Here is a 24,177-nt window from a genome sequence, read left to right on the forward strand (position 1 = left end):
AAACAAACACTATACATTTCATTCATCTATTATAACTTTTATGTCATTTTGGTCACTTGGCTGTTTCCTTATAACGGTCCAGAAATTTGTTTCTTTTTTAATATGATGTCATGACGTCGCTGTCTTGCCGCCAGCCAATTTCTGCATTGCTGATCATGGTTTTGAGTATCAATATATCTGCCCTTTCCAAAGAACACAAGAACGTGAAGTAATCTCAGACAACTTAATCCAGGTATTTTAATCAAACCCACAAATTCATTTGAAGAACCAAATTAGATCAATGAGATCAGTTGCGATTAGAAGATCTGGCATCGGTCAAATCATCTCAGATGTATTAAGTGAGGACAGACCGCAGGAGAGGGTCTGGCCAAAACAACAGACAAAATTACCTAAATGACCTCTACATGCAAAAGAAAAGAAATGAAAAACTAATGCTTAAAAACAAATTCAGACATCAATACTGTGAAACAAAAAGAAAATTAACATTTGTTATATTTAGACTGAAAATTCACTGTGTCTTGTTTATTTTTACTTGTTCATCTCTATGTCTTCCTCTAACACATTCTACCTATTGCTCTTGCACGACATTCAACTGTGAATTTGAACACACTTCTGCCAAAATAAATGTAGTGATATGAAATATAAATGAATGTCTGACAGTATTTGATAACTGAATAGTCCATTTTGCATGTGATCGCTCACAAGATGAAAGAATGTTTAAGTTGTGAAGAGTTTGACAATTTCACTAAGAATCAACTTATCGGTTTTGATCAACAAGCCATGTGCATTTAGTTATTGTACAATTTGTAGACAACTGTACTGTAGAGCAGAAAAACTGTAATACTAATGTGACCGTGAGTTGAACAGGGTTCAGAGTCTCTCCAGCAGAACCGTCCAGAATCACTCAGTCCAGTCAGAAGTGTCTGTTCCTGTGTTCTTCTCACTGCTGTTAGTGTGGACCCACCAAGCTGTATATTACTGCCCCTGCTGGAGGCTTCTGGAAGAGCAAGATCATTTTTAACATACTGCCAGCATCACAATAAATCCAAGAATTAATATATTTCTGTAAAACTTACTGCTGCATTCACAGGAGCATCACCAATAGTACTGTAGGTTTTGTCTTTGATGGGATCCTAATTAAACACAATTTATTCATCAAATCTTACTCTTAATATGTCATACTCTGAACTTTCATGTTAGTAGTGTGTCTACTTACATTTGAGCATTCATCATTTATAGTGTTGTATATCACAGGATCTTCAGGTTCACAGTAGATCTGCATTTCACACAAACACACAAAACAATAAAGAAAAAGATTTCAAGAAATCAACATATAATTCACTAAATGGACAACAGGTTCCATGAACAAACCAATGTAATGATATGAGAAATAAGGGGAAAACAACTCTAAAGTGCTCTAAAAAGTTTTGATTGGCCTGGAGATTGATGACTTGTCTACTAGATGGATCCTGGCATTTGTTAACCCGTGTAAACCAGAAGAGGGAGACAAAGAGAGTGTCATATCAATCGCTTTGGATCAATTCTATTCTATTCTAATTTAACTTTGCCTATTAATATATATATATATATATATATATATATATATATATATATATATATATATCTGAATGTTTTCTGAATTTTCTGAAAGGGAACGTTTAACTGCTTTTGAAATCTTTATCTAAAAAGCTCAGTTTTAAACACAATGAAGCGATTACATTACAAATACACTGATCTTGTAATATGAACATTTTCATAACTAGATGCTCATAAATTAAAAGACTTACTGGGTCAATGGTCCTGCTGTCATTTTTCTCTATAATTTGGTGTTTATCTTGCTCTTTATTTTAAAATGGGAAACAATAACATTTGACATTAACAGAGTTTAGACTATTGAATCTGTGCTGTTGAAATGACAAAATGGCAGGGCATGAAATGAAATGAACTTTAAAAGAATTAAGAATGGAGTGCAGGTCAAACTGACTGGATCTCTGTTTCCATCTCCAGGTGAAAAAAACACCGGCCAGACACAACAGCTGCAGAAGTGCAGCTGAAACTAGAAGCCACACAGACTGAAGCTCTTTATTTCTGTGGGAAATAAGAAAACACTTTCAGATCTGTTCATTCAAAAAACTCAGAAAGAGTTCTGGAACTAATTCAGCTGAATAAAAGGAATCTGGACTAAACTTTGATCAGACCTTTTTAAAACTTTGTTAATTTATTTCAGTCTAAAAGTATTTATAATTAGTTTAAGCTTTATTTTACTTTAAACAGTAAAGATGTAGTACATTTGTGTTTCTTCAGTGACTTCAGTTTTATCGTTTTTCTTGGAAATTCCTGTCTCACTTCTGCAAAAACAGAACAAAGAAATAAAATTCAACAGGGCAAATGAGGAAATGATGTAAGCATTAAAGACAAAGAAATCGAGGCAATAGAGCACTGATGACAAAATAGACAAATATAGAATAATTCCAGGAAGATTATTCTGAGAGGAAGCTCATTTTAATGAGAAATGTTTCAATACTAACAAGTCTGTCTGATTATCTGTGGCCTTGTTTGCTATCACAAGTAAAGCAATTTTAGTTGTGTTATATTTCATATGTAGTAGCAAAATATTTAATTATTTAAAAACAAAAAGTACCTTCTTTTGTCCTCAATTACAGTGAGATGAACAGGGTTCATCACCTCTCCAGCAGAGCAGAAGAACCATCCAGAATCACTGAGTCTCAGTCCAGTCATCAGCACAGTGAAGGAGCTTCTCCCATCATCACTGATCTGGACTGATGAATTCTGGGATGTGTCAGTCCTCCCCACTGTGTAACATCTCTGATCTTTATATCTGCACCACTGTTTGGGATGATTCTGATATCTAGAACTGTAGAAACACTGGACACTGACATTACCACCTTTATGTCCAGATACACTGCTGCTCACCACAGACACATCAGGAGCTGAACACACAGAAGAGTCATTTGAGATTATTAAATACATGTGTGTGAAGTCAGAGAATTAGACATTAGAATGTGATTAAAACAATTACAAAATCTCATACCAGACTGAACCCTAAGATAAAGATCGTATGTAATAGCCGACAGTCCTTCAGTCTCCACAACACAAGAATAATCTCCAGTGTCTTTATACTGCAGGTTTCTCATAGTCACAGTAAAGAGACTCTGATCAGGATGATCAATTACTGACAGATTCTCCTCTGATGTGTTTGTGTATATTTTAGATTTATCGATGTCTGAGTACCAGTATTTCTTCTCCGGAGGGTTTTTCTCATCATAATGACATGGGATGGTGACAGATCCTCCAGACTTAATAGTTAAAACATGATGAAACCCACCAATGAAGCATTCAACACCTAAACACACATCAAAGCTATTATTACGTCCAGGATTAACAATAATCACTGAATCAGTTTATCATCACATAAACCACATTAAACACAACATGAACAGCTGAGCATAAAATCTGTCAAAATGATAAACAGAATACATTAGAGACAAACACAGAACAACATTTAATACTCACCTAAAATGAGCCAAAACCCGATTGAAATGTAGAATACTTTTGTGTATGCGGCCATTGTGTACCTTTCTCTTCCTGTATCTTGAGCTGTTTATGTGTGTTTGTAGTAACTGCTGCACTTCCTTTTCCCCCCATAACACTGAATATCTTGGACTAAATGCAGTTAAGATAGAGTCTAAATTTAAAGTAATGAACATTCCATTTAATAGTGTTGCAAAAATGATGGGAACGTAACTTTTGAATGTTCTCTAAACATTCTGAAACATTAGTAACTGATTTTGAGATATAAAATAATTTGCATACATACACACCATTTGCATTAAGATTATTTTTAATTTGCATTTTTACTGATTATTTTTTACTGGCAGATATTGATAGTTTTACTTAAGTAAAATGCACTTAATTTAGATCTCACCCATGGAGCACATGCACCTGAACAAGAGAGAGAGAGAGAGAGAGAGAGAGAAGGGAACGTGACGCAAACAAGGGAAGTACATCGCAAACAGGTACATGAATCATGACTACACTTCAAAATAAGACATGAAACATGAAACAAAACCCATCTGTGACATATTCCCCCTCTATTGGAGGGCTCCAGATGCCCAAACAAAACCCAAAACCCATAAATATCAGGATGGGGGTGGAGTGGAGGCAATCTTGGGGGAGGGATGGAGGACCAGGCCCGTGAAGGGGTCCGGGACCAGGACCAAACCACTGACTGCTGCTGCTTCTGGTTGCTTTTAGAGGAAAAAGGTGACCATAACTGCTGGTCTAGGATCAGGTTTCTCCATACTATAGCATATTGGCAAAAGAGATTTGGTGTTTGTGCACTTTAGAGTGTCAAAGGCTTCAATTTAAAATGTGTTTTTAAGCATTGAGCAATGTAGCCAAGTCAAACATATCTGTTCATTTCTCGAATGCAATGGCCAATCAGACGTGTTTAAGGGGCCGTTTACACGACACCATTTTCAACTAAAAGCGGAAACCTTTTCATGCATTTTGCACTTTTCATGCCATGACAACGGCCTGAAAATGCAAACTTTTGAAATCGGGTTTCAAACTGCAAGTTTTACGTTTTTGTCCAGCGCTGAGTTCTGCATTCTTTCAAATCATCTCATTATAAGTTAATTTGATTGATTATAAAGGGAGCTCTTTGTGCACTTTCTATGATACATATATATATATATATATGTTGTTGCTAGGTGACACATAACTTGAAACTATTTCATGGCATTCTATTTTTAAAGAGGAAGTGCATCTGGTCAGCCCCTCAGCCCCCCCTCCACACACACACCTCTTCTGTTGGTTGTGAAAGTGTCATGATTGTGTTTCTTCTGTACTATTATCTGACGTCACCTTCCTCTTGTCTTCTGTGAATTATAAAAGCATCCCACACAAAAGGGAGAAAAACATCTAAATGGAAAATCAGTCAATTTATAGTTTATATACAGGACTATATGCATTACACACACATACCGTTTTGAAGTAAAGGCTGGCCACCACAGAGCTTATATATGCCATAAAATAAATACTTTTGATGTGTATTTTCATGTTTTGAAAATATAGTGTGTGTGTGTGTGTGTGTGTGTGTGTGTGTGTGTGTGTGTGTGTGTGTGTGTGTGTGTGTGTGTGTGTGTGTGTGTGTGTGTGTGTTAAAAAAAAATATATATATTATTCAAAAGAATTTTGAAAATATTTTACTGATTTATTTTGTTAAGAAATATGTGTTGGCAATTATTTTTTATAGTTCAAAATCAAAATGTATAAATATTGTCCAAAATCTCACTCCTGCAGTCATGCTCTGTGGTTGCTTGAATCATCAGCTTTATTCACAATGGTGCTGTGGTGTTTGATTGTAAATGCTGCAAACATCATAAGTGACAAATGTGTCATCTGGTTGAGAAGTCTAAAATAATTTATTTTGAATGAGAATTATTTGCAATGCAGTCAAAGTCAAAACGGTTCCCTCTGGTGTTACTGTCTAGTATTGTCATGTTCCCTTTTCCAGTTCTCATTTTACAATTATATTTAGGACTACTGCAGAAATTGGTTATTTTGGGTCTGTTTTGTAATTTTAAGTTTTGTAAAATACATGTAAGCAAAGAAATAGCCTATAGGCCTGTCCAAAAAAAAAAACAAACTCTAGAATCTACACACTATGGTGGTATAATGATATTTATGGCAAAGAAACATGCATAAGTAACTTTTTAAAGTGTGGGTGTGCTTTTGGTTAAAATGAGTTATTGAGTACAATAAGCCTCAAAAAACAACACAACATGGTAGTCATGTAGTCATGTCATCCCCGACACACAAAGTGCGCACAAAGTTCTCCTGTGCTTGAACTGTCAAATGCCAGTGTTGTGTACTCAAGTCTGAGTCCACTGGACAAATACCCACACTTGCAGTTTGGCCAAAGTGTTCAAGTGCGCATGAAGACCGCAATAGTTTTTTGTTTACTCAATGGGACACACTTAAAGGGTTAGTTCACCCAGAAATGAAAATTCTGTCATTAATTACTCACCCTCATGCAGTTCCACACCCGTAAGACCTTCATTAGTGAGGCCTGCATAGGGAGCAATGACATTTCCTCTCTCATGATCCATAAAGATACTAAAAACATATCTAAATTAGTTCATGTGAGTACAGTGGTTCAATATTAATATTATAAAGTGACGGGAATATTTTTAGCAAAACCGCTGGAATCCACACCTCCAGATACCCATAATGCCTGTGAGAATAAATAATATAAATGTTTATATTATAAATGCATACAAAATTATTACTGTTATTGCAGTTATTATGACAATAGTATTATTGCAGAAACTTAATTTACCGTGGTGCATTTTTCCAAGCCATTTTTCATTTGAACATTTTCATTAGTTGTAGTGAACTTTACATCACTCAATCACAAACATTTTACTTCTTCAGTTCTGTTGACATTTATTTTGTGACTGTTGCATCAGTTCTGATGACATCACTTGATATTTAGTTCAAAATGCTGTAATTATTCTTGGTCAATTATATTTATTTATTTATTTATTTATTTAAATTTACTTTACCTGCTCCAGTATATCTCTTCAATTAAAGGTGCTACAGAGGATCTTTTCTTCGACTGAGAAACCAAAGACTGTTAGTGAGTTTTTGAAATGAGCGCATGCGTAAGAACAACCCCCCTCCTTCACAGATCATTTCGAGGGAACGCCTCCCAAAACTCGTGCACGAGTATTGGAACACGAGTGTTTGTTTACCACCCTCATTCGCTGTGACGTGTTAGTGGATTCATTATGTCGGACTCACCGCAGGTAACTCATAATCTGCAGTTGTTACTCCTGTCTCCTGACAAAAACATTGCATGCAGTGCCTGTGGAGTGTGGAAAGTTACTGGAGCACGCAGCCACGCACGTCTCTCACAAGGAATGTAATGGCAGTGATTGACAAGCCAGAGGGCCAATCGTTTACGCGATGATTGGCTGATGTTTTTAAGGCCCTACCTCGTGCACAGATGATGTATATTAATATTATTCCTTTCAGTGCACCTAATAAATAGTCTTTTATCAGTTAGTAAAGACAGTTTCAAGCAATATTGCAAAAATGTATAAAACAAAACATCCTCTGTAGCACCTTTAATGTCTGGAATGCATTGAGCTGTTTAAATGCACTTAAAGGGACAGTTCACCAAAAAATTAAAATTTTTCATTTACTCAGCATCAAGTTGTTTTAAATCTATATGAATTTATTTTTTTCTTTCTTTAATAGTATTAAAAAAAAAAAAAAAAGGGGGGGGGGTTCATCAACTATTTGGTTACAGACATTCTTTAAAATATCTTCTTTTGTGAACAAAGAAATTCATACAGATTTGGAACAACTTGAGGGTGAATAAATGATGACTTTAACAACCATTTGTTGTAGTTTTACACCATTTCACACGGCACATTGCAATTCCAGGAAAACTAAAAAAGAAACAGTGTATGAAAATAAGGATGACCTCACTGATGCAGCTGACTCACTTACTGTATAACACCAGTACATGAAATGAACCATCCAGAATCACTGAGTCTCAGTCCAGTCATCAGCACAGTGAAGGAGCTTCTCCCATCATCACTGATCTGGACTGATGGATTCTGGGATGTGTCAGTCATGGTGTAACAGCTCTGATCTTTATATCTGCACCACTGTTTGAGTTTATACTTATATCCAGAACTGTAGAAACACTGGACACTGACATTACCACCTTCATGTCCAGATACACTGCTGCTCACCACAGACACATCAGGAGCTGAACACACAGAGACAAGTCTTTTGAGATTGTGATTTAACAGGAACCAGAATCTGAATTATTCATTTAAATGTGAAACTCATCTCATACCTGATTGAACATTGAAATAGCTGATTGGTTTCATCAACTTGAAATCTTGCTCCAATCTCCACAACTCACCAGTAAGATCCAGTGTCTTCATGTTGCAGGTTTCTCATAGTCACAGTAAGTCACACTCTGATCTGGATGATCAGTTACTGACACTTTTCCTTTGGTACCTCACTCACCGGATGCCGTGCCTGCGCTCAAGGCAGTTAGACATAGTGGTGTATTAGAGGTAAAAAATGATATAAATACTGTTTGGTTTCTCGCACAAACCGATTGTTTCGTGTATTAGGACATCAGTGTGTCGTCACGAGCCGCAGGGTTTAATTTGGATTTGTCTGTGCATGTTTTTTTTTTATCTTATAGATTGTGTTCCCATTGACATGCATTATACGACTGACAGACTGCAACGGTTGGAGTTAAAAATCATCATTTGTGATTCTACTGAAGAAACAAAGTCACCTACATCTTGGATGCCCTGGGGGTAAGCAGATAAACATCAAATTTTCATTTTTTGGTGAACTATCCCTTTAAATTTGTGCAAAAGAATTGAAACCCCAGCAGAGTGATTAGAACCATGGCTACAACTGATTTTTCCAACTCACAGGAATGTGTTTCCTGAAGGAAGCTTTTACAAAATAAAATATAGCTTTCCTCTTTACCACATCGCACATGCCTCTTACATTAAAATACATTACAGAGAATGAACTAAACTAGAAATCCATAACAAGTAGAGAAAGACAAAAGAAAATATAAAGTATGTACCAACACCTGAAGAAATTACAGAAACTTTAATTTAAAGGAAGGAATGATATACAACCAACCGAGGTCATAGAACAAATAAAGTGACCTATGTATAATAATATTGAACCTAGATAATCACTTCTTAAATATGGCTAAAAATAAAGGGGGAAAAAATAAAGAAAAAAAAATACCAAAACTGACTGGCAAAGTGATGTGTAAATAAATGAATCCGTGATAAAAATCAAGTATACGATTCAACATAAGAGTCAAGTTCAGCAATAAACTCTAAAGATTGGATCATTGAAAAATCAGTCTGTGCTCAAATATAAAGCACTTATTAACCAGGCAAATCAGCTAAAACAAAAAAGCTGAATATTAATACCATCTAAACCCAGAAAGAATAGAAGAATGCATAAGCCAAATATATCCTACTTCACATTGGCGAAATCAAATCTCTTCCCGTCAATCAGAGCAAACGATCCACGGAAAGAAGCCTTTTTCCCTTCATCTCAGGCCTTCTTGACCAATGGCCAAAGCTTTTCTCTCCACCCTGTCCTCTGGGGATAAGGCCTCAGTGAGTCATAGCTTGTTTTCACACAGGAACTTACAACCTCTGGCAGCTTGCCAGACAGTATCTCGGTAAGACGAACAGCAAACAGGATAATTATAGACCTATATGTACCATCCTTTTTCCGCGGGCCGAGACGATGGGCGATATCCACCTCATCCTCCATCCTCTCACTGATGCCAGGAACCACATTGCCAAGGATAATGATTGCAACACGCTGGACATCTTCTCCATCCTTTTCATGTACAACGTGCAGCTTCAGAGTCCACCTCCAACTGTACCGCTTTCATCTGTTTACGATCCTGGATCTAAGCAGACACGACTTTCATCACCTCCTTGTGAGTAGTCACCTCAGTAACAAGCTGATGTACTGTACTGTAGAAGACAAGCTTTCAATTTGCTGTGCTGTAATGGCAGTTGTCTTGTCAATAGTTCAAATTTTCTGGAACATCTCGAAAATCACGAATGGCCACCAAAATTTCAGAGGACGTGTCATCACGCTCACTGTACTCTCTCTTAGACTTTTTTTGACTGGGTTTTAAGGGGGTGTCGGGAAGAGGTGTAGCTAGGAGGTCACAAATTTTGGGTTGAGAGTCAAACCAGTTGTTTGGTGTCTCTTCGCTCTTCCATGCATCGATGCGTTCTTGGATGAAAATGTACATGCACTTTGAACAAGGATCCATCTGTGACTCAGGTGCAGACATGGTAGCAACTGGAGCTTGTTTGTTTTTTCATCTGCCCATAAATTTGGCTCAAAATGAGAGATTAATCAACAATCTCATTTATTTGTTCATTCATATAAAAAAATATATAAACATATAAAAAAAATATATGAGCTATGTTGGTTGTAATCCCGTCCAACCTAAAAACTTTCCCGACAACACTTCAGAAACACCACCTCCTATCTTGCTTCCATCTTGGCCTGTTTTGGCTCTCTCCTCTGCGCCTCTGCGCGTGTCATTGCGTCATCACGTCAGGTCAAAGGTTGCTCTTCCGTCCACATTGACGTGCACAGCATGCGTACGGTCGTCCACCGGAAGCTCGTTATTTGAATTTATAAAGTTTTAAATATAGATATTTTTCTTACAAAAACACATCCCTTCGCTTCAAAAGGCCTTTATTAACCCTCCTGAGTTGTATGGATTCATTTTTTTTATGGATGGATGCATTTTTTCTGTCTTCAAAATTTGGCCTACCATTCACAACCGATATAAAACTTGGAGGACTAAGGATATTCTTAAATATATCTTTGATTGTGTTCATCTGAAAGAAGATGGTCATATACACCTAGGATTCTTAGGGTACAATCTGGGATAATTTTCATTTTTGGGTGAACTATCCTTTAGAGTGTTAAGTGTTAAGAACCTGAGTGAAGAAAAGATCAACTTCAGTTTGACTTGTCAGTGGTAATGACAGATCATATTTATACCTCTACACATACTAGATTTGTATATGATTTCTTTCATGCACCAGTAAATGTATAAAAGAATTAGCCCAAAGCATGCCATACAGCAGGATATGTCAACTACTCGTATGAGTAAAATGAATTATACACAAACAGAGAACAATACCTGTATGAGCCAAAGGAAAATACAATGAACTTCTTTAAACTGACAGTCGGTTTGTCAGAAAGTTGTAATGTCTCTTTTTTCTTTATCTTCATCATTTATGCAATTTTCATTTGTAGGTTAATACTATAGAAACAGCTTCTCACTCAAGGAGACCTGCATGAAGTCTAAAGTCATCATACATTTCTACCGTCTTTCTCACTTCCTGTGTTCGTTCTCTCTTGTTGCTTGTGTCAAACAGCCTCCCTGTAACTTGATTGTGAATGTTGCATCACCAGGTACAAATATGTGACCCGGGTTGTAATTCTCAATATGAAAATTAAGAGAAATCTAAAATAATTTGTTAATTTGTCAATAAACATTTTGAATGAGAAATGTTTATTTTATGTGCAAAGCAGTGGCAAAACGTCTCGGGTTACAGATGTAACCCCTGTTCCCTGAGTAAGGGAACGAGACGCTACGTTGAATGACGTGATGGGAACCCTCTGCATTTTGTGTTCGTGAAGCACCTCTGTATCCAACCAATGAGGAAACGTGACGTCAGAGGCGGGTGACGTCACGGACCAGGAAACTATAAAGCATACCCAGAACAAAGAACGCTAGCTTCTGGAATATGTCTGAAGCAAGACGCTCACAGGTATGCCGGGGTACGGCAACGTGACGTAGCGTCTCGTTCCCTTACTCAGGGAACAGGGGTTACATCTGTAACCCGAGACGTTCCCTTTTGTGGGAACTATCGACGCTACGTCGAATGACGTGATGGGAACGCTATCCCAACTACGCCGTATCACCAAGTACCTGTCTGTTATCTTGTAGACAGAACTGAGGACCCCGGAGAGGAGCCTACATCCAGGTTGTAAAACCAATAAATGTGTGCTGGGATGACCATCCAGCAGAACCACATATGTCATTAATGGATATTCCTGACATTAAGGCCTTTGAGGCCGCCATACCCCTAGTCAAGTGAACACGGACAGCTAATGGAGATTCGGCCGCCTCATAAGCAAGTGAGATAGCCTCGACCACCCACTTGCTCATTCTCTGCTTAGATGCTGGACCTCCTTTCTAATGAGACCCATAAAACACACAAGCAATTGATCTCTTTTGCCCCACAGGGCAGCTCTGTGGACATATGCATCTAAAGCCCTCACTGGGCAGAGCAGATTGAGTTTCTCCTGATCCAAAGTTGTAAATGGAGGAAGATGGACGGCCTGAAGTACAATGGAACCTGGGACGTTGGTGGGGACCTTAGGCATATAGCCTGGTCTAGTGTGCAGGAATGCTTTGACCATTCCAGGTGCGAATTCCAAACACAAAGAAGCAGCTGAAAGTGCTTGAAGATCTCCTACTCTTTTAAGAGATGAAATAGCCAGTAGAAATATGGTCTTTAAGGGTGAGGAATTTCTCTGAAACTTCCTCTAGTCGTTCGAAGGGAGCCTCGGCTAACCCTTCTAATACCACGGCCAAGTCCCAGGCCTGAGTCCTTGTACGTACTGAAGGCCTCAGCCTCAGAGTACCACAGAGGAAGCGTATAAAAAAGGGGGGTCTCGACCTACCGAGGAATCCCCCAGAGGAGTATGGCCGAAATGGTCGCATACACTTCCTCGTGGAGGGAGCTCTGGAGTGGAGTATGGTCTCCACAACCTCAGTTGGGAGAGCAGCATCTATGAGCCTGGCCCCCTCAGAGGCCAGGCCCACAGTCTCCATAGTTCTGGGCGTGGATGAATTATCATGCCGCCCGCTTGAGACAGACAGGAGGTCCTGCCTGAGAGGAAGCTCCATCAGGGAGCCATCTAGAAGTGACACTAGGTCTGAGAACCATATTTTGGTTGGCCAGTACAGGGCTATCAATATTAGACTGACCCCTTCCTGGCGTACTTTCTCCAGAACTCCCGGGAGCAGAGCGAACGGGGAAATGCATACAGACGCAGCCTCGGCCACGTCTGTACCATGGCATCCAGACCCAGTGGTGCTGAATGAGATAGGGAGAACCACAGTGGACACTGGGTTGATTCCCCTGAAGCAAATAGGTCGATTTCAGCTCGACCAAAGATTTCCAAAGTGAGCTCCACACCTCAGTGTGGAGACTCCATTCCCCGGGCCTCGGCCCCTGCCTCGACAGGGCGTCTGCTCCCACATTTTAATGCCCTCAGGTCTGGGATGAAGTATTTTACTGCAAGAAATACCGCCATCATTTCCAGCCGATTTAAGTGCCAGGAACTGATGGTCCTCCCAGAGACCCTGAGCTGAGCGACCACTCATGATCGCCCCCCAGCCCATGAGGGAAGCATCCGTCGTAAGCATTACACGACGACGAGAAGTCCCCAACATGGGTTCTGGGACAGGAACCAAGGCTTTTTCCACATGACCAGAGCACGAAGGCATCGCCGCGTGACTCTTGATCTTGTGAAAAGGATTTCCCCTCGGAGAAAACCCCTTGGTCCTGAGCCACCACTGTAAGAGTCTCATGTGCAGAAGGCCAAAAGTTATCACGTTGGACGCAGCTGCCATAAGACCCAACAGTCTCTGAAACTGTTTTACAGTGAGTGACTGGTCATAAGAGACCACAGTCGTGTTGTCCGTACGGACCAACACGTGGTGGCCCCTCAGGTCTGGGAGGAAGTGTTTCAGTTCTAGAGACACCGCCATCATCTCCAGCCGATTTGTGTGCCAGGAGAGCTGATGGTCCTCCCATAGACCCTGAGCCGAGCGACCACTCATGATCGCCCCCCAGCCCGTGAGGGAAGCATCCGTCGTAAGCATTACGCGACAACGAGAAGCCCCCAACACGGGTCCTGGGACAGGAACCAAAGCTTTTTCCACATGACCAGAGCACGAAGGCATCGGCGCGTGACTCTGATCATGCGAAAAGGATTTCCCCTCAGGGAAAACCCCTTGGTCCTGAGTCACCACTGTAAGGGTCTCATGTGCAGAAGGCCAATAGTAATCACGTTGGACGCAGCTGCCATCAGACCCAACAGTCTCTGAAACTGTTTTACAGTGAGTGACTGGCCTAACTTCACCCCATTCACGGCTCCGAGAATGGAATTCACACGAGCAGGAGACAGCCGCGCCTGCATCATGGTAGAATCCCAGATTACTCCTAGATAGTTTGCAATCTGACTCGGAACCAGCACACTCTTTTTGGCATTGAGCCTCAGCCCAAGCTTTTTCATGTGCGACAGAACAACATCTTGATGTTGACCTGCCAGCTGTTCTGTTTGAGCTAATATCAACCAATCGTCGATATAGTTCAGCACGCGGATGCCCTGGAGTCTCAATGGAGCCAGCGCTGCATCCACGCACTTCATGAACATGCGGGGTGATAATGATAGGCCGAAAGGAAGAACCCTGTATTGGTAAGCTTTGTCCCTGAAAGCAAACCTGAGGAACTTCCTGTGAGAAGGATGGATGGATGGATACATGAAAGTAACCAACTTTCAGGTCTATCACAACAAACCAGTCCTCAAACCTGATCTGTGGGATAACCCTCCATCCTTCTTTGGAACAATGAAGTATAAGTTGTAAAACTCTGACAGCTTGCTGGGAGGAGAACCCCTTCTATAGCTCCTTTTTGCAAGAGTGTCATAACCTCCTGTTCCATTACCAGAGACTGCTCAGGGGCCACCACTGTGGGAAGGACCCCATTAAACTGGGGCGGGCGAGACCCGAATTTGTAACCCTTTTCTATTGTAAGCAGCACCCATTTTGAAATATTTGGGAGAAGTTTCCATTCTGCCTTATTTACAAAGGGAACCAGTCTCTCGAGACTGGCCTCTGGTGTTTTTTGAGCACTTGACTCGGCGCCCTGAAGCGGTGAACCGGCAAGGAACAGCTGAATCAAGTGATGACCGGCCCTCCTCGGAGGATCGGTGGAGACCGCTGCGCCCTGAAGCACACTGGGTGGCAGGGTTAGCAGAAGGGTCTCCTTTATTTTCTTTTAAATTCCTCAGAATTTAATGTATTCAATATTTCATTTAATCCTCAAATTAAATGCAGCCAGTTCTTATATAAATATATATTTTTGAACAGACTGAATATATTTAGAATACAAAAAAAAAAGAATTATAGCTCGTATTTTAGGGAAAGAGAGAAAGGTAAACTCCCGTCTGCTCAGATCCCTTAATATATAAATATATATATACACATACGCACACACAAGCACGCATAATCACGGACACGTGATACATGCGCAGCCTCGGCAAACGCAAGACCCGAGCCGTATATTCATTCTTGCAGACTTAATCTACGCGCTGCCTCGGCAACGTGAGATCCGAGCCATATATTCTTTAATGAAAACCCAATCCACGCGCTGCCTCGGCAAGCGCGAGATCCGAGCTATATTCTTTAATGAAAACTCAATCCACGCGCTGCCTCGGCAAGCGCGAGATCCGAGCTTTGCATTAGACTTTTATTCCCTCGAGAATAAAGCCAACAGGAGTGGAGCTACAAAACTCCCGCTAGTGCATACTTTTCTTCGGGACATTTTTATGAATGAACACTGTCACTGTCAGTTGTGAGCTGACGTGCACGCTCCACTCCCAGCAAACGACACATAAATCGTGTGTATCCCTACTCGCTTTGTAGTGTAGCACAGGGGAAAATTAAACTGTTCACGATTGATTTGTTATAAACGTGTGATTTTGAAACACGATATGTGTGTGACTGTGAGGTGGCGATCCTCAGATCGATATCACAATATCCACCTCCTCAGAGCTGGACATGTGAATGTCGGTGCCTCAACCCGGGGGAAGAAACCGCAGAGCGTGCTTCCACCTGGGAGACGGCACTGAACCTGGCAGGTGAAGGCAGAGAAAGGGCGGCGCCCGTCTCTAACCCCTCTGTCAGATCCATTTGTGAACCCCACGAACGGAGCCTCCGGCCTGCCTCAGCAGAAACGGGACCCGATCCGCGGGGAACACTGGAGCACAGTGTCCTGAGAGCGAGTTTTTACAGTGCACACAGACGGCTCCCTCGAGAGCTGCCTGGGCATACTCACTCCCACTTCACTGCCGTTTCTCGCCATAATACGTGTCTTTTTTATATATAAATATATGGATTGGTGTGAGATACTCTTGTCCTCAGACAAAGAGATCGTGATTATTTATATGTGATAAGACAAACAACACCAAATAAGACACACAAGATACAGAGAGCGCTTGCTGAAGACAACAGAAGCTAGCGTTCTTTGTTCTGGGTATGCTTTATAGTTTCCTGGTCCGTGACGTCACCCGCCTCTGACGTCACGTTTCCTCATTGGTTGGATACAGAGGTGCTTCACGAACACAAAATGCAGAGGGTTCCCATCACGTCATTCGACGTAGCGTCGATAGTTCCCACGAAAGGGAACTGTTCTGCTCTGGTGTTCACATGTTTCCTTTCTAGTACTCATTTTATAATTATAGGACTACCGGAGTACATCACCTCAGAAACTGGTTATTTTTAGTCTCTTTTGTGGTCAAAACATTTAAGAAAAAAAATACATGTGACAAAAAAAAAAAAAAAAAAAAAAGTATATCAATGGAGCATTTTCCTGTACAGAATTTATTCATGGAAAATAGCATTTCATCGTTTATGTAAGCTGATTAAATGCATGACAAAACAGCCTCAAATATGTAAAAGGAGAGCCAAGGGAATATTCTCAGTCTCTGTATGTTTTTGTAAACATTCACACATTTTTCACACATATTCTGTGTTTATTGAAAATAACCTTCCATGAGTGGAAACACATCCAACAAGGCTTGTACTTACAGTATATAGGCAGATAGACAAGATATATGGCATAAAATATTCATCATAGCTGACAAAAGTGGGCCTTTAAAAATTGTTTTTTTTTTGACTAATGAATATGATAGACCTAAGGTTATCTCTAAGCTAGTGTGTTCAAAACAATACCAAAATTCACATTTGGAAGATATGTGTATTTAAAATTTATAATCTCTCTCTACCACCAATGTTCATCTTCTCATCAGATTTACTGTCCAATCAAATGCTCTCTAGAATCTGAAGTGTCCCGCCCCCTACATCATAAAATACACTGAAGCTGTGGTTGAAATCAGTCACTTTTTCACACATTTACTATGTTCAATATGGCGAATGAATGGCACATATTGTGCTCTATGTCTGTGAGGTCTGTATATCATATTGATATAAAAAATGATGGCTAAATTGAAAAACTTTTTTTAAAATGAAGTTTTATTTGGTATATTCCTCATTTGTTAGTCACTTACAAACATATTTGAAGAAAATGTGTGAGAAAAAATACATTTCAGACATTAAGGCATTTAGGCATTTAGCAAATGTAGACGTCTAATACATCAAAAAGCAGAAAAAGCAGTTTATAATCATCTGATCTTTCTGGTCGATGTGGAGAAATCTCTAGTTCTGTGACAGACAGAAACGCCATCTGAAAGATAAAAGACAATAACACACTATCAAGAGGAAAATATTACAACTGAACATGTTTCTCTGTCACATTATGTATATTTTCAAGAAACACTTGAAGAATTGTTTTATAACATTAAAGACATGCAAAGTTTAGATGTTGCTAAAGAATAAATAACAAAATCAAGAATTTGCTAATACTTACTTGTCCTTCTCAGTGTCGGTCACACTTACTGTCAAAATAACAGCAAAAACGTTATAGTATTGATTATGGACTGAGTTTTATCTTTTTATTCAGTTTTTAAATACAGTATTAAATAGGTTTTACCTGGCTCTACCTCAACAGTGAGTTGAACAGGGTTCATCACCTCTCCTACTGAGCACAAGTACCATCCAGAATCACTGAGTCTCAGTCCAGTCATCAGCACAGTGAAGGATCTTCTCCCAACATCATCACTGATCTGGACTGATGAATTCTGGGATGTGTCAGTCCTCCCCACTGTGTAACAGCTCTCATCTTTATATCTGCACCACTGTTTGGGATGATTCTGATATCCAGAAATGTAGAAACACTGGACACTGACATTATCCACCTTCATGTCCAGATACACTGCTGCTCACCACAGACACATCAGGAGCTGAACACACAGAGTCATTTGAGATTATTAAATACATGTGTGTGAAGTCAGAGAATTAGACATTAGAATGTGATTAAATTAAATTACAAAATCTCATACCAGGCTGAACCCTAAGATGAAGCTCGTATGTAATAGTCGACAGTCCGTCAGTCTCCACAACACAAGAATAATCTCCAGTGTGTTTGTTCTGCAGGTTTCTCATAGTCACAGTAAAGAGACTCTGATCAGGATGATCAATTACTGACAGATTCTCCTCTGATGTGTTTGTGTATATTTTAGATTGATCAATGTCTGAGAACCAGTATTTCTTCTGCGGAGGGTTTTTCTCATCATAATGACATGGGATGGTGACAGATCCTCCAGACTTAATAGTTAAAACATGATGAAACCCACCAATGAAGCATTCAACACCTAAACACACACATCCAAGCTATTATTACGTCCAGGATTATCAATAATCACTGAATCAGTTTTGTCCTCACATAAACCACATTAAACACAACAGTAACAGCTGAGCATAAAATCTGTCAAAATGATAAACAGGATCCATTAGAGACAAACACAGAACAACATTTAATACTCACCTAAAATGAGCCAAAACCTGATTAAAATGTACAATACTTTTGTGTCTGCGGCCATTGTGTAAGTTTCTCTTCCTGTATCTTGAGCTGTTTATGTGTGTTTGTAGTAACTGCTGCACTTCCTTGGCTTTCCCCCTCATAACACTGAAATGTCTTGCAACATCTGGCTAAATGCAGTTAGGATAGAGTCTAAATTTCAAGTTATGATCTAGTCACACTTTTATTTAGATCTGTTTCAGTAGTAGGGAGTCTGGGGGCAATTGTGACATACAAAATTTGTTCATTACATACATGTTCTAAAATCATTTTGCTAATGTTCCCATATTAAGTTATGAAAATGTTATTTCTGAATGTTCTCTCAACTGTCAAAATGTTTTTTTAAGAGTTTGATTTTTTTTTTTTTTCTTGGTTATATGAATGTTTAGTGAACATTCCATTTAATAGTTTTGCAAAAATGATGGAAACTTAACTTTTGAATGTTCTCTAAACCCGATTGAAATGTAGAATATTTTGTGTACGTGGCCGTTGTGTTTTAGCCTACAACTGGTCAGCTTCCTTTGTTCTGTCTTCATGTTGTCTTATATGTAAAACGTCCTTAGAAGTCTTGCGCCACCCAGCTAAGGGGTGTGTAGACTATATAGGGTACACATATGAATAAAATAAAACAAATAAATATTTGAATTTATCCTTTAATGGGTTTTTCAGTAAGGTTTCAATTTGGTAACATTATTAATGTTTCATAAAGAATAACATGCATTTAGATTAATGTTAATTTCTATATACCATTAAATTGTTAACATTTCAAGCCTATATAAAGTAACATTAAAGGCACAATTGTAATGTTATCCACTGGCAGAGAGATTGAAGAACCCAATTTTGGGGGAGGGATGGAGGGCCAGGCCCGTGAAGGGAGCCGGGACCAGGACAATGCCATGGCAATAGCGGGTCTGGGTCGTGGAGCTGTCACTTTTCTCACTCAAATCACTGACTGTTGCTGCTTGGTTGCTTTTAGAGGGAAAAGATGATCATAACTGCTGGTCTAGGATCAGGTTTCTCCATAATATAGCATATTGGTCGAAAGAGATTTGGTGTTTGCGCTCTTTAGAGTGTCTTTGATCGCCCCCTGGAGGCTGGATGCAGTACAGGTCATAAACCTCGCCCGCTCAATGCAGACGAATGAGACTTAAGTTAAAATATAAAAATAAATTATGCTTCAAATAAAATTTTCTGAAAGATGGTTTTGGTCATTTAAGGTAGTTGTTATCACACTGATTTATATTCAATTGTTCGTTTTTGTGATAAGTTTGATTTTGAATTTGATGCTATAAAAACGGGGCGTGTCATCGTGATTCACAGTTGATTGACAGCTTCTCTGAGGACTGTCGGAGCTTCGAGGGGAGATTGAAGATAAATAAATAACTATTAATTTTCAATTTCTGTGTTATTTCACACTGACAAAATGAGCTGTTCAGCAGTAAACTGTACTAACTGACCTACAGGATCTGACGGATATCTGAGCTTTTCTCGGTAAGGTTAAATGTGGACTTCATAAGCTAATTAATAAACGTTATTAGTTAAGATAACACACGTTAGCCATGACGGAAAAAAAGCAGGTGATCGTTATCTGGCAGTTATAATTATTTTTATGGGTATAAAATAATAATTAGCAGGATAAAACTAATGATAGCCTACTCTAATTAATTATAGAGCACTGTCTACAGCAATCGATCTCCTGTAACGTTAGTTTAAACATTTTATTTAAAATGGCAAGACCGTTTCTGACATTTTAGAGTTTCTAGAGGTATATTATATTGAGTTCATCTACTGAATTTGCTGTTTCAAAAATATTATTGCTCTAGAAACAGAATAGCCTATTATTTTATAGGTAGAATTTTAAATTACGTTTAATTTATATAGCCTATTATTTAAAATACATCAATGATGACGCAGCCGTCTGGGCGGAAGTTTGATATCGCGACTCCGCCTCCGGGCTCCACTGACGAGTCTTTCTGCGCATGCCCAGGTTCCAAACTTTTTTTTTTTTTTTTTTTTTGACGTTTTTGCGTAACGTGTCAGCGCCCATCGCGTCCGTTTTGGCTTCAGTTCAATACAATAGCTGCATTCACATCACCTTGTATTTACCGGAATCTTGAAATGACAACACGTGACGTTATATTCAGAGCTGTTCACGTCCTTTTGGTCCTTGGACTGGGAATTATGCGTTTCCATGGCACCACTCTCAACGCCTAATAAATCAATCTACAGCGGTCAGGTGGTACAGCGGCCACGTGGTACATGTGGGAGCTTTCAGAAAACTCCCAGCTTACAAGCTGTAATTACGAGCTCTACGAGGACGTGAACGCTTTTTACAAGCAGGAATCTCGTAACAACAGGAATTACGAGGCCGCGTGAACGCACCTAATGGAAGGAAGCGGCATCACGTTGCCCATCTTTTTTTACAGTCTATGGCGCGGATTGGCCCTCTGGCTTGTCAATCACTGCCATGACGTTCCTTGTGCGAGATGTGCGCGGCTGCACACTCCAGTAACTTTCCACACTACAGGCGCCGCATGCAATGTTTTTGTCAGGAGACAGGAGTAGCAACTGCAGATTATGAGTTCCCTGCGGTGAGTCCGACATAATGAATCCACTAACACGACACAGCGAATGCCGGTGGTAAACACTCGCGTTCCCTCGAAATGAGCTGTGAAGGAGGGGGGTTGTTCTTACTCATGCGCTCATTTCAAAAACTCACTAACAGTCTTTGGTTTCTCAGTCGACGAAAAGATCCTCTTTAGCACCTTTAAGGGGCCGTTTACATGACACTGTTTTCAACTAAAAGCAGAAAACTTTTCATACGTTTTGGGGTTCATTTATACGATAACAGCCTGAAAATTGAAACTTTTGAAAACTGGTTTCAAAGTGCACGTTTTTTAGTTAGATTCGCCAGAGTTTTTGTCCAGTGCTCACAAATCATCTCATTATAAGTTAATTTATTTGTGCAGAACTTTATATTATAGCAGAACTTTGAGAGATCACAATGAATTGAGATGACTGACTGCTTTTTAATGAATATATATATATAAATATTTTAGTGATTTGTTTTGTTCTGAAATATGTGTTGAATATTATGTTTTATACTTTAAAATCAAAATGTATAAATATTTTCCAAAATCTCACTCCTGCAGTCATGCTCTGTGGTTGCTTGAATCATCAGCTTTATTCACAATGGTGCTGTGGTGTTTGATTGTAAATGTTGCAAACATCATAAGTGACAAATGTGTCATCTGGTTGAGAAGTCTAAAATAATTTATTTTGAATGAGAATTATTTGAAATGCAGTCAAAGTCAAAGCGGTTCCCTCTGATGTTACTGTCTAGTATTGTCATGTTCCCTTTTCCAGTTCTCATTTTACAATTATATTTAGGACTACTGCAGAAATTGGTTATTTGGGGTCTGTTTTGTGTAAAATACATGTAAGCAAAGAAATAGGCTATATGCCTGTCCAAAAAAAAAAAAAAAAACTCTAAAATCGGTTATTAATCTACACACTACGGTGGTATGACGATATTTATGGCAATGAAACATGCATAAATAACTTATTAAAGTGCAGAACATGCTTTAGGTTAAAAGGGAAAAAAAACGCAACATGATATTCATGTCATCCCAACACACACACGAAATTCGCACACAAAAAGCAGCTGAACTCTTTCAGTTCTCCTATGCTTGATTGTCAAATGCCAGTGTTGTGTACTCAAGTCTGAGTCCACTGGACAAATACCCACACTTGCAGTTTGGCCAAAGTGTTCAAGTGCATGTGAAGACCGCAAAAGTGTTTTGTTTACTCAATGGGACACACTTAATCACATCTTGATTGTGCGGTTTCATTTTCAAACATTTTACCAAATACTGTATAATCTCTTTTACAACCAAATTGTATGTAACATATTTAATTTAACTTACACTGGAAAGTTTTCCTAGACATGATGCAAAATTGGGCCACGTAAGTTCTTCAGTATGATGAATTAGACATAGTGTGAATTTAGAATGTTCATTGTCTCGTCATATTTTCTGGTGCTCTCTAGAATCTGAAGTGTCCCGCCCCCTACATCATAAAAGACACTGAAGCTGTGGCTGAAATCAGTCACTTTTTTCACACATTTACTATGTTCTATATGGGGAATGGCACATAATGCTCGAAGTCTGTGAGGTCTGTATATCATAATGATTATATAAAATTATGGCTAAATTGAAAAATAAATAAATAAATAACGTTGTTTTATTTGGTATGTTCCTCATTTGTAAGTCACTTTTAATAAAAGAAAAAATATATTTGAAAAAAAATGGTAAAAATACATTACAGACATTTAGGCATTTAGCAAATGTAGATGTGTAATATATTCTTCACACAGATCTTTAGTCTGACTGAGTGTAAAGCAAAAGCAGAATCAGCAGTTTATTATCATCATTATTATTATTATTATCATATTTTAGATTGATCAATGTCTTAGAACCAGTATTTCTTCTGCGGAGGGTTTTTTTCATCATAATGACAAGGTATGGTGACAGATCCTCCAGACTTAATAGTTGATGAACATGATGAAACTCACCAATGAAGCATTCAACACCTAAACACACACACACACACACACACACACACACACACACACACACACACACACAGTTTTAATGACTAGGATTAACAATAAATCACTTCTTAATTTGTTCAGTCTTCACATAAAACACATTAAAAGCATCATGAACAGTTGAGCATAAAATGTAATTTTAAAATCTTAAACAGGATACATTAGATACAAACACAGAACAACATTTAATACTCTCACCTAAAATGAGCCAAAACCAGATTGAAGTGTAGAATATTTTTGTCTTAGCATACACAGCCATTGTGTTTGCTCTTGCTTGTGTTTCCTGTATGAGGTCTTCACTGGAGTACAACTGGTCAACTTCTTCTTTCTACCCTCATATTATCACAGACAAGAAAAAATGTTTTTAGATGCAACCTGGCTAAAGGGTGCACAGACTGTACATATATTCATAAAATAAAGTGTAATCAATAGTTTTTTCCATTGTTTGATGGGTGTTCAGTATCAGTTATCAAAATTGTGAACATTGTTGTGAACATTAATACACAGGAATCACCAGCTGATGGATTTCTGTTCTGAAAACTTTGTGGGAACAGTGATTTAATGAGTCACTCTGTTGTGATTGGAATGTTATTTAAAGGCCAATTCACACCGCACCGACAAACGCCAACAAACGCCAACGAACAAGTTGGCCGTTGGATTTAGAATTCTATGAGAAAAAACTGTCATGTTCACACCGCCCCAACAAACACAGACAAACGAGTGACGTCTGACTGGGAAAATTCCACAACTACACAAGTAACCATGTTAACAATATTGTCAGGTTAGTTTATCATATATATTTTCATTGTATTAAAGTATTGAGGCAAAACAAAAATACTAACCTGAAATCCGAAGCGCTGTAGCCATCGATCTGATCGTAGCCTATTGCGCTGCGATTGGGTAGACCAGGTACAGTTGGTACACTTTTTGCTTTCACCGTTACCACACCAAAATTATGGGACTGAAAAGAAGTGAAACAAAGTGATTTTTCATATGACATTTCTTTTACTTGTCTACTAAAATATTATTAATAATTAACATCCATAAGTAGGTCATATTTTTCACAATTAGCTCATAAACACAAGAAGCTTTTTTGTTCCAACTGTACCCATGTCGAAAACAGTCAGGTACAGTTGAAACAGTACCCTAGTACAGTTG

At 39.0% G+C, this 24,177-nt stretch overlaps 1 protein-coding gene and 1 pseudogene across 1 annotated transcript; both read right to left on the minus strand.

The window, feature by feature from the left end:
- Nucleotides 1-209: 209 nt before the first annotated feature.
- LOC125251794 (polymeric immunoglobulin receptor-like) lies at nucleotides 210-3,630 on the minus strand. The gene is made up of 9 exons (XM_048164875.1): nucleotides 3,535-3,630; nucleotides 3,053-3,364; nucleotides 2,642-2,951; nucleotides 2,289-2,348; nucleotides 1,985-2,088; nucleotides 1,788-1,840; nucleotides 1,217-1,276; nucleotides 1,077-1,133; nucleotides 210-997 (listed from the first exon to the last, which is right to left on the minus strand). The coding sequence occupies exons 1-9, from the start codon at nucleotides 3,587-3,589 to the stop codon at nucleotides 950-952; spliced, it is 1,059 nt and encodes a 352-aa protein (XP_048020832.1). The 5' UTR covers nucleotides 3,590-3,630; the 3' UTR covers nucleotides 210-949.
- Nucleotides 3,631-16,993: 13,363 nt separating this feature from the next.
- Nucleotides 16,994-23,879, minus strand: LOC125251796 (annotated as a pseudogene).
- Nucleotides 23,880-24,177: the final 298 nt, after the last annotated feature.

This window comes from Megalobrama amblycephala, linkage group LG17 (genome assembly GCF_018812025.1).
Source record: "Megalobrama amblycephala isolate DHTTF-2021 linkage group LG17, ASM1881202v1, whole genome shotgun sequence".
Classification (NCBI taxonomy): Eukaryota; Metazoa; Chordata; class Actinopteri; order Cypriniformes; family Xenocyprididae; genus Megalobrama; species Megalobrama amblycephala.

Bases quoted from the DNA above. Each gene is read 5' to 3' on its own strand.
- LOC125251794 (XM_048164875.1), bottom strand. From the start codon at position 3,589: ATGGCCGCATACACAAAAGTATTCTACATTTCAATCGGGTTTTGGCTC. The intron at 3,365-3,534 runs GTGAGTATTAAA...ATGTGTGTTTAG, and splicing joins CGGGTTTTGGCTCATTTTAG to GTGTTGAATGCTTCATTGGT. The intron at 2,089-2,288 runs GTACTACATCTT...TATTTCCCACAG, and splicing joins GTCACTGAAGAAACACAAAT to AAATAAAGAGCTTCAGTCTG.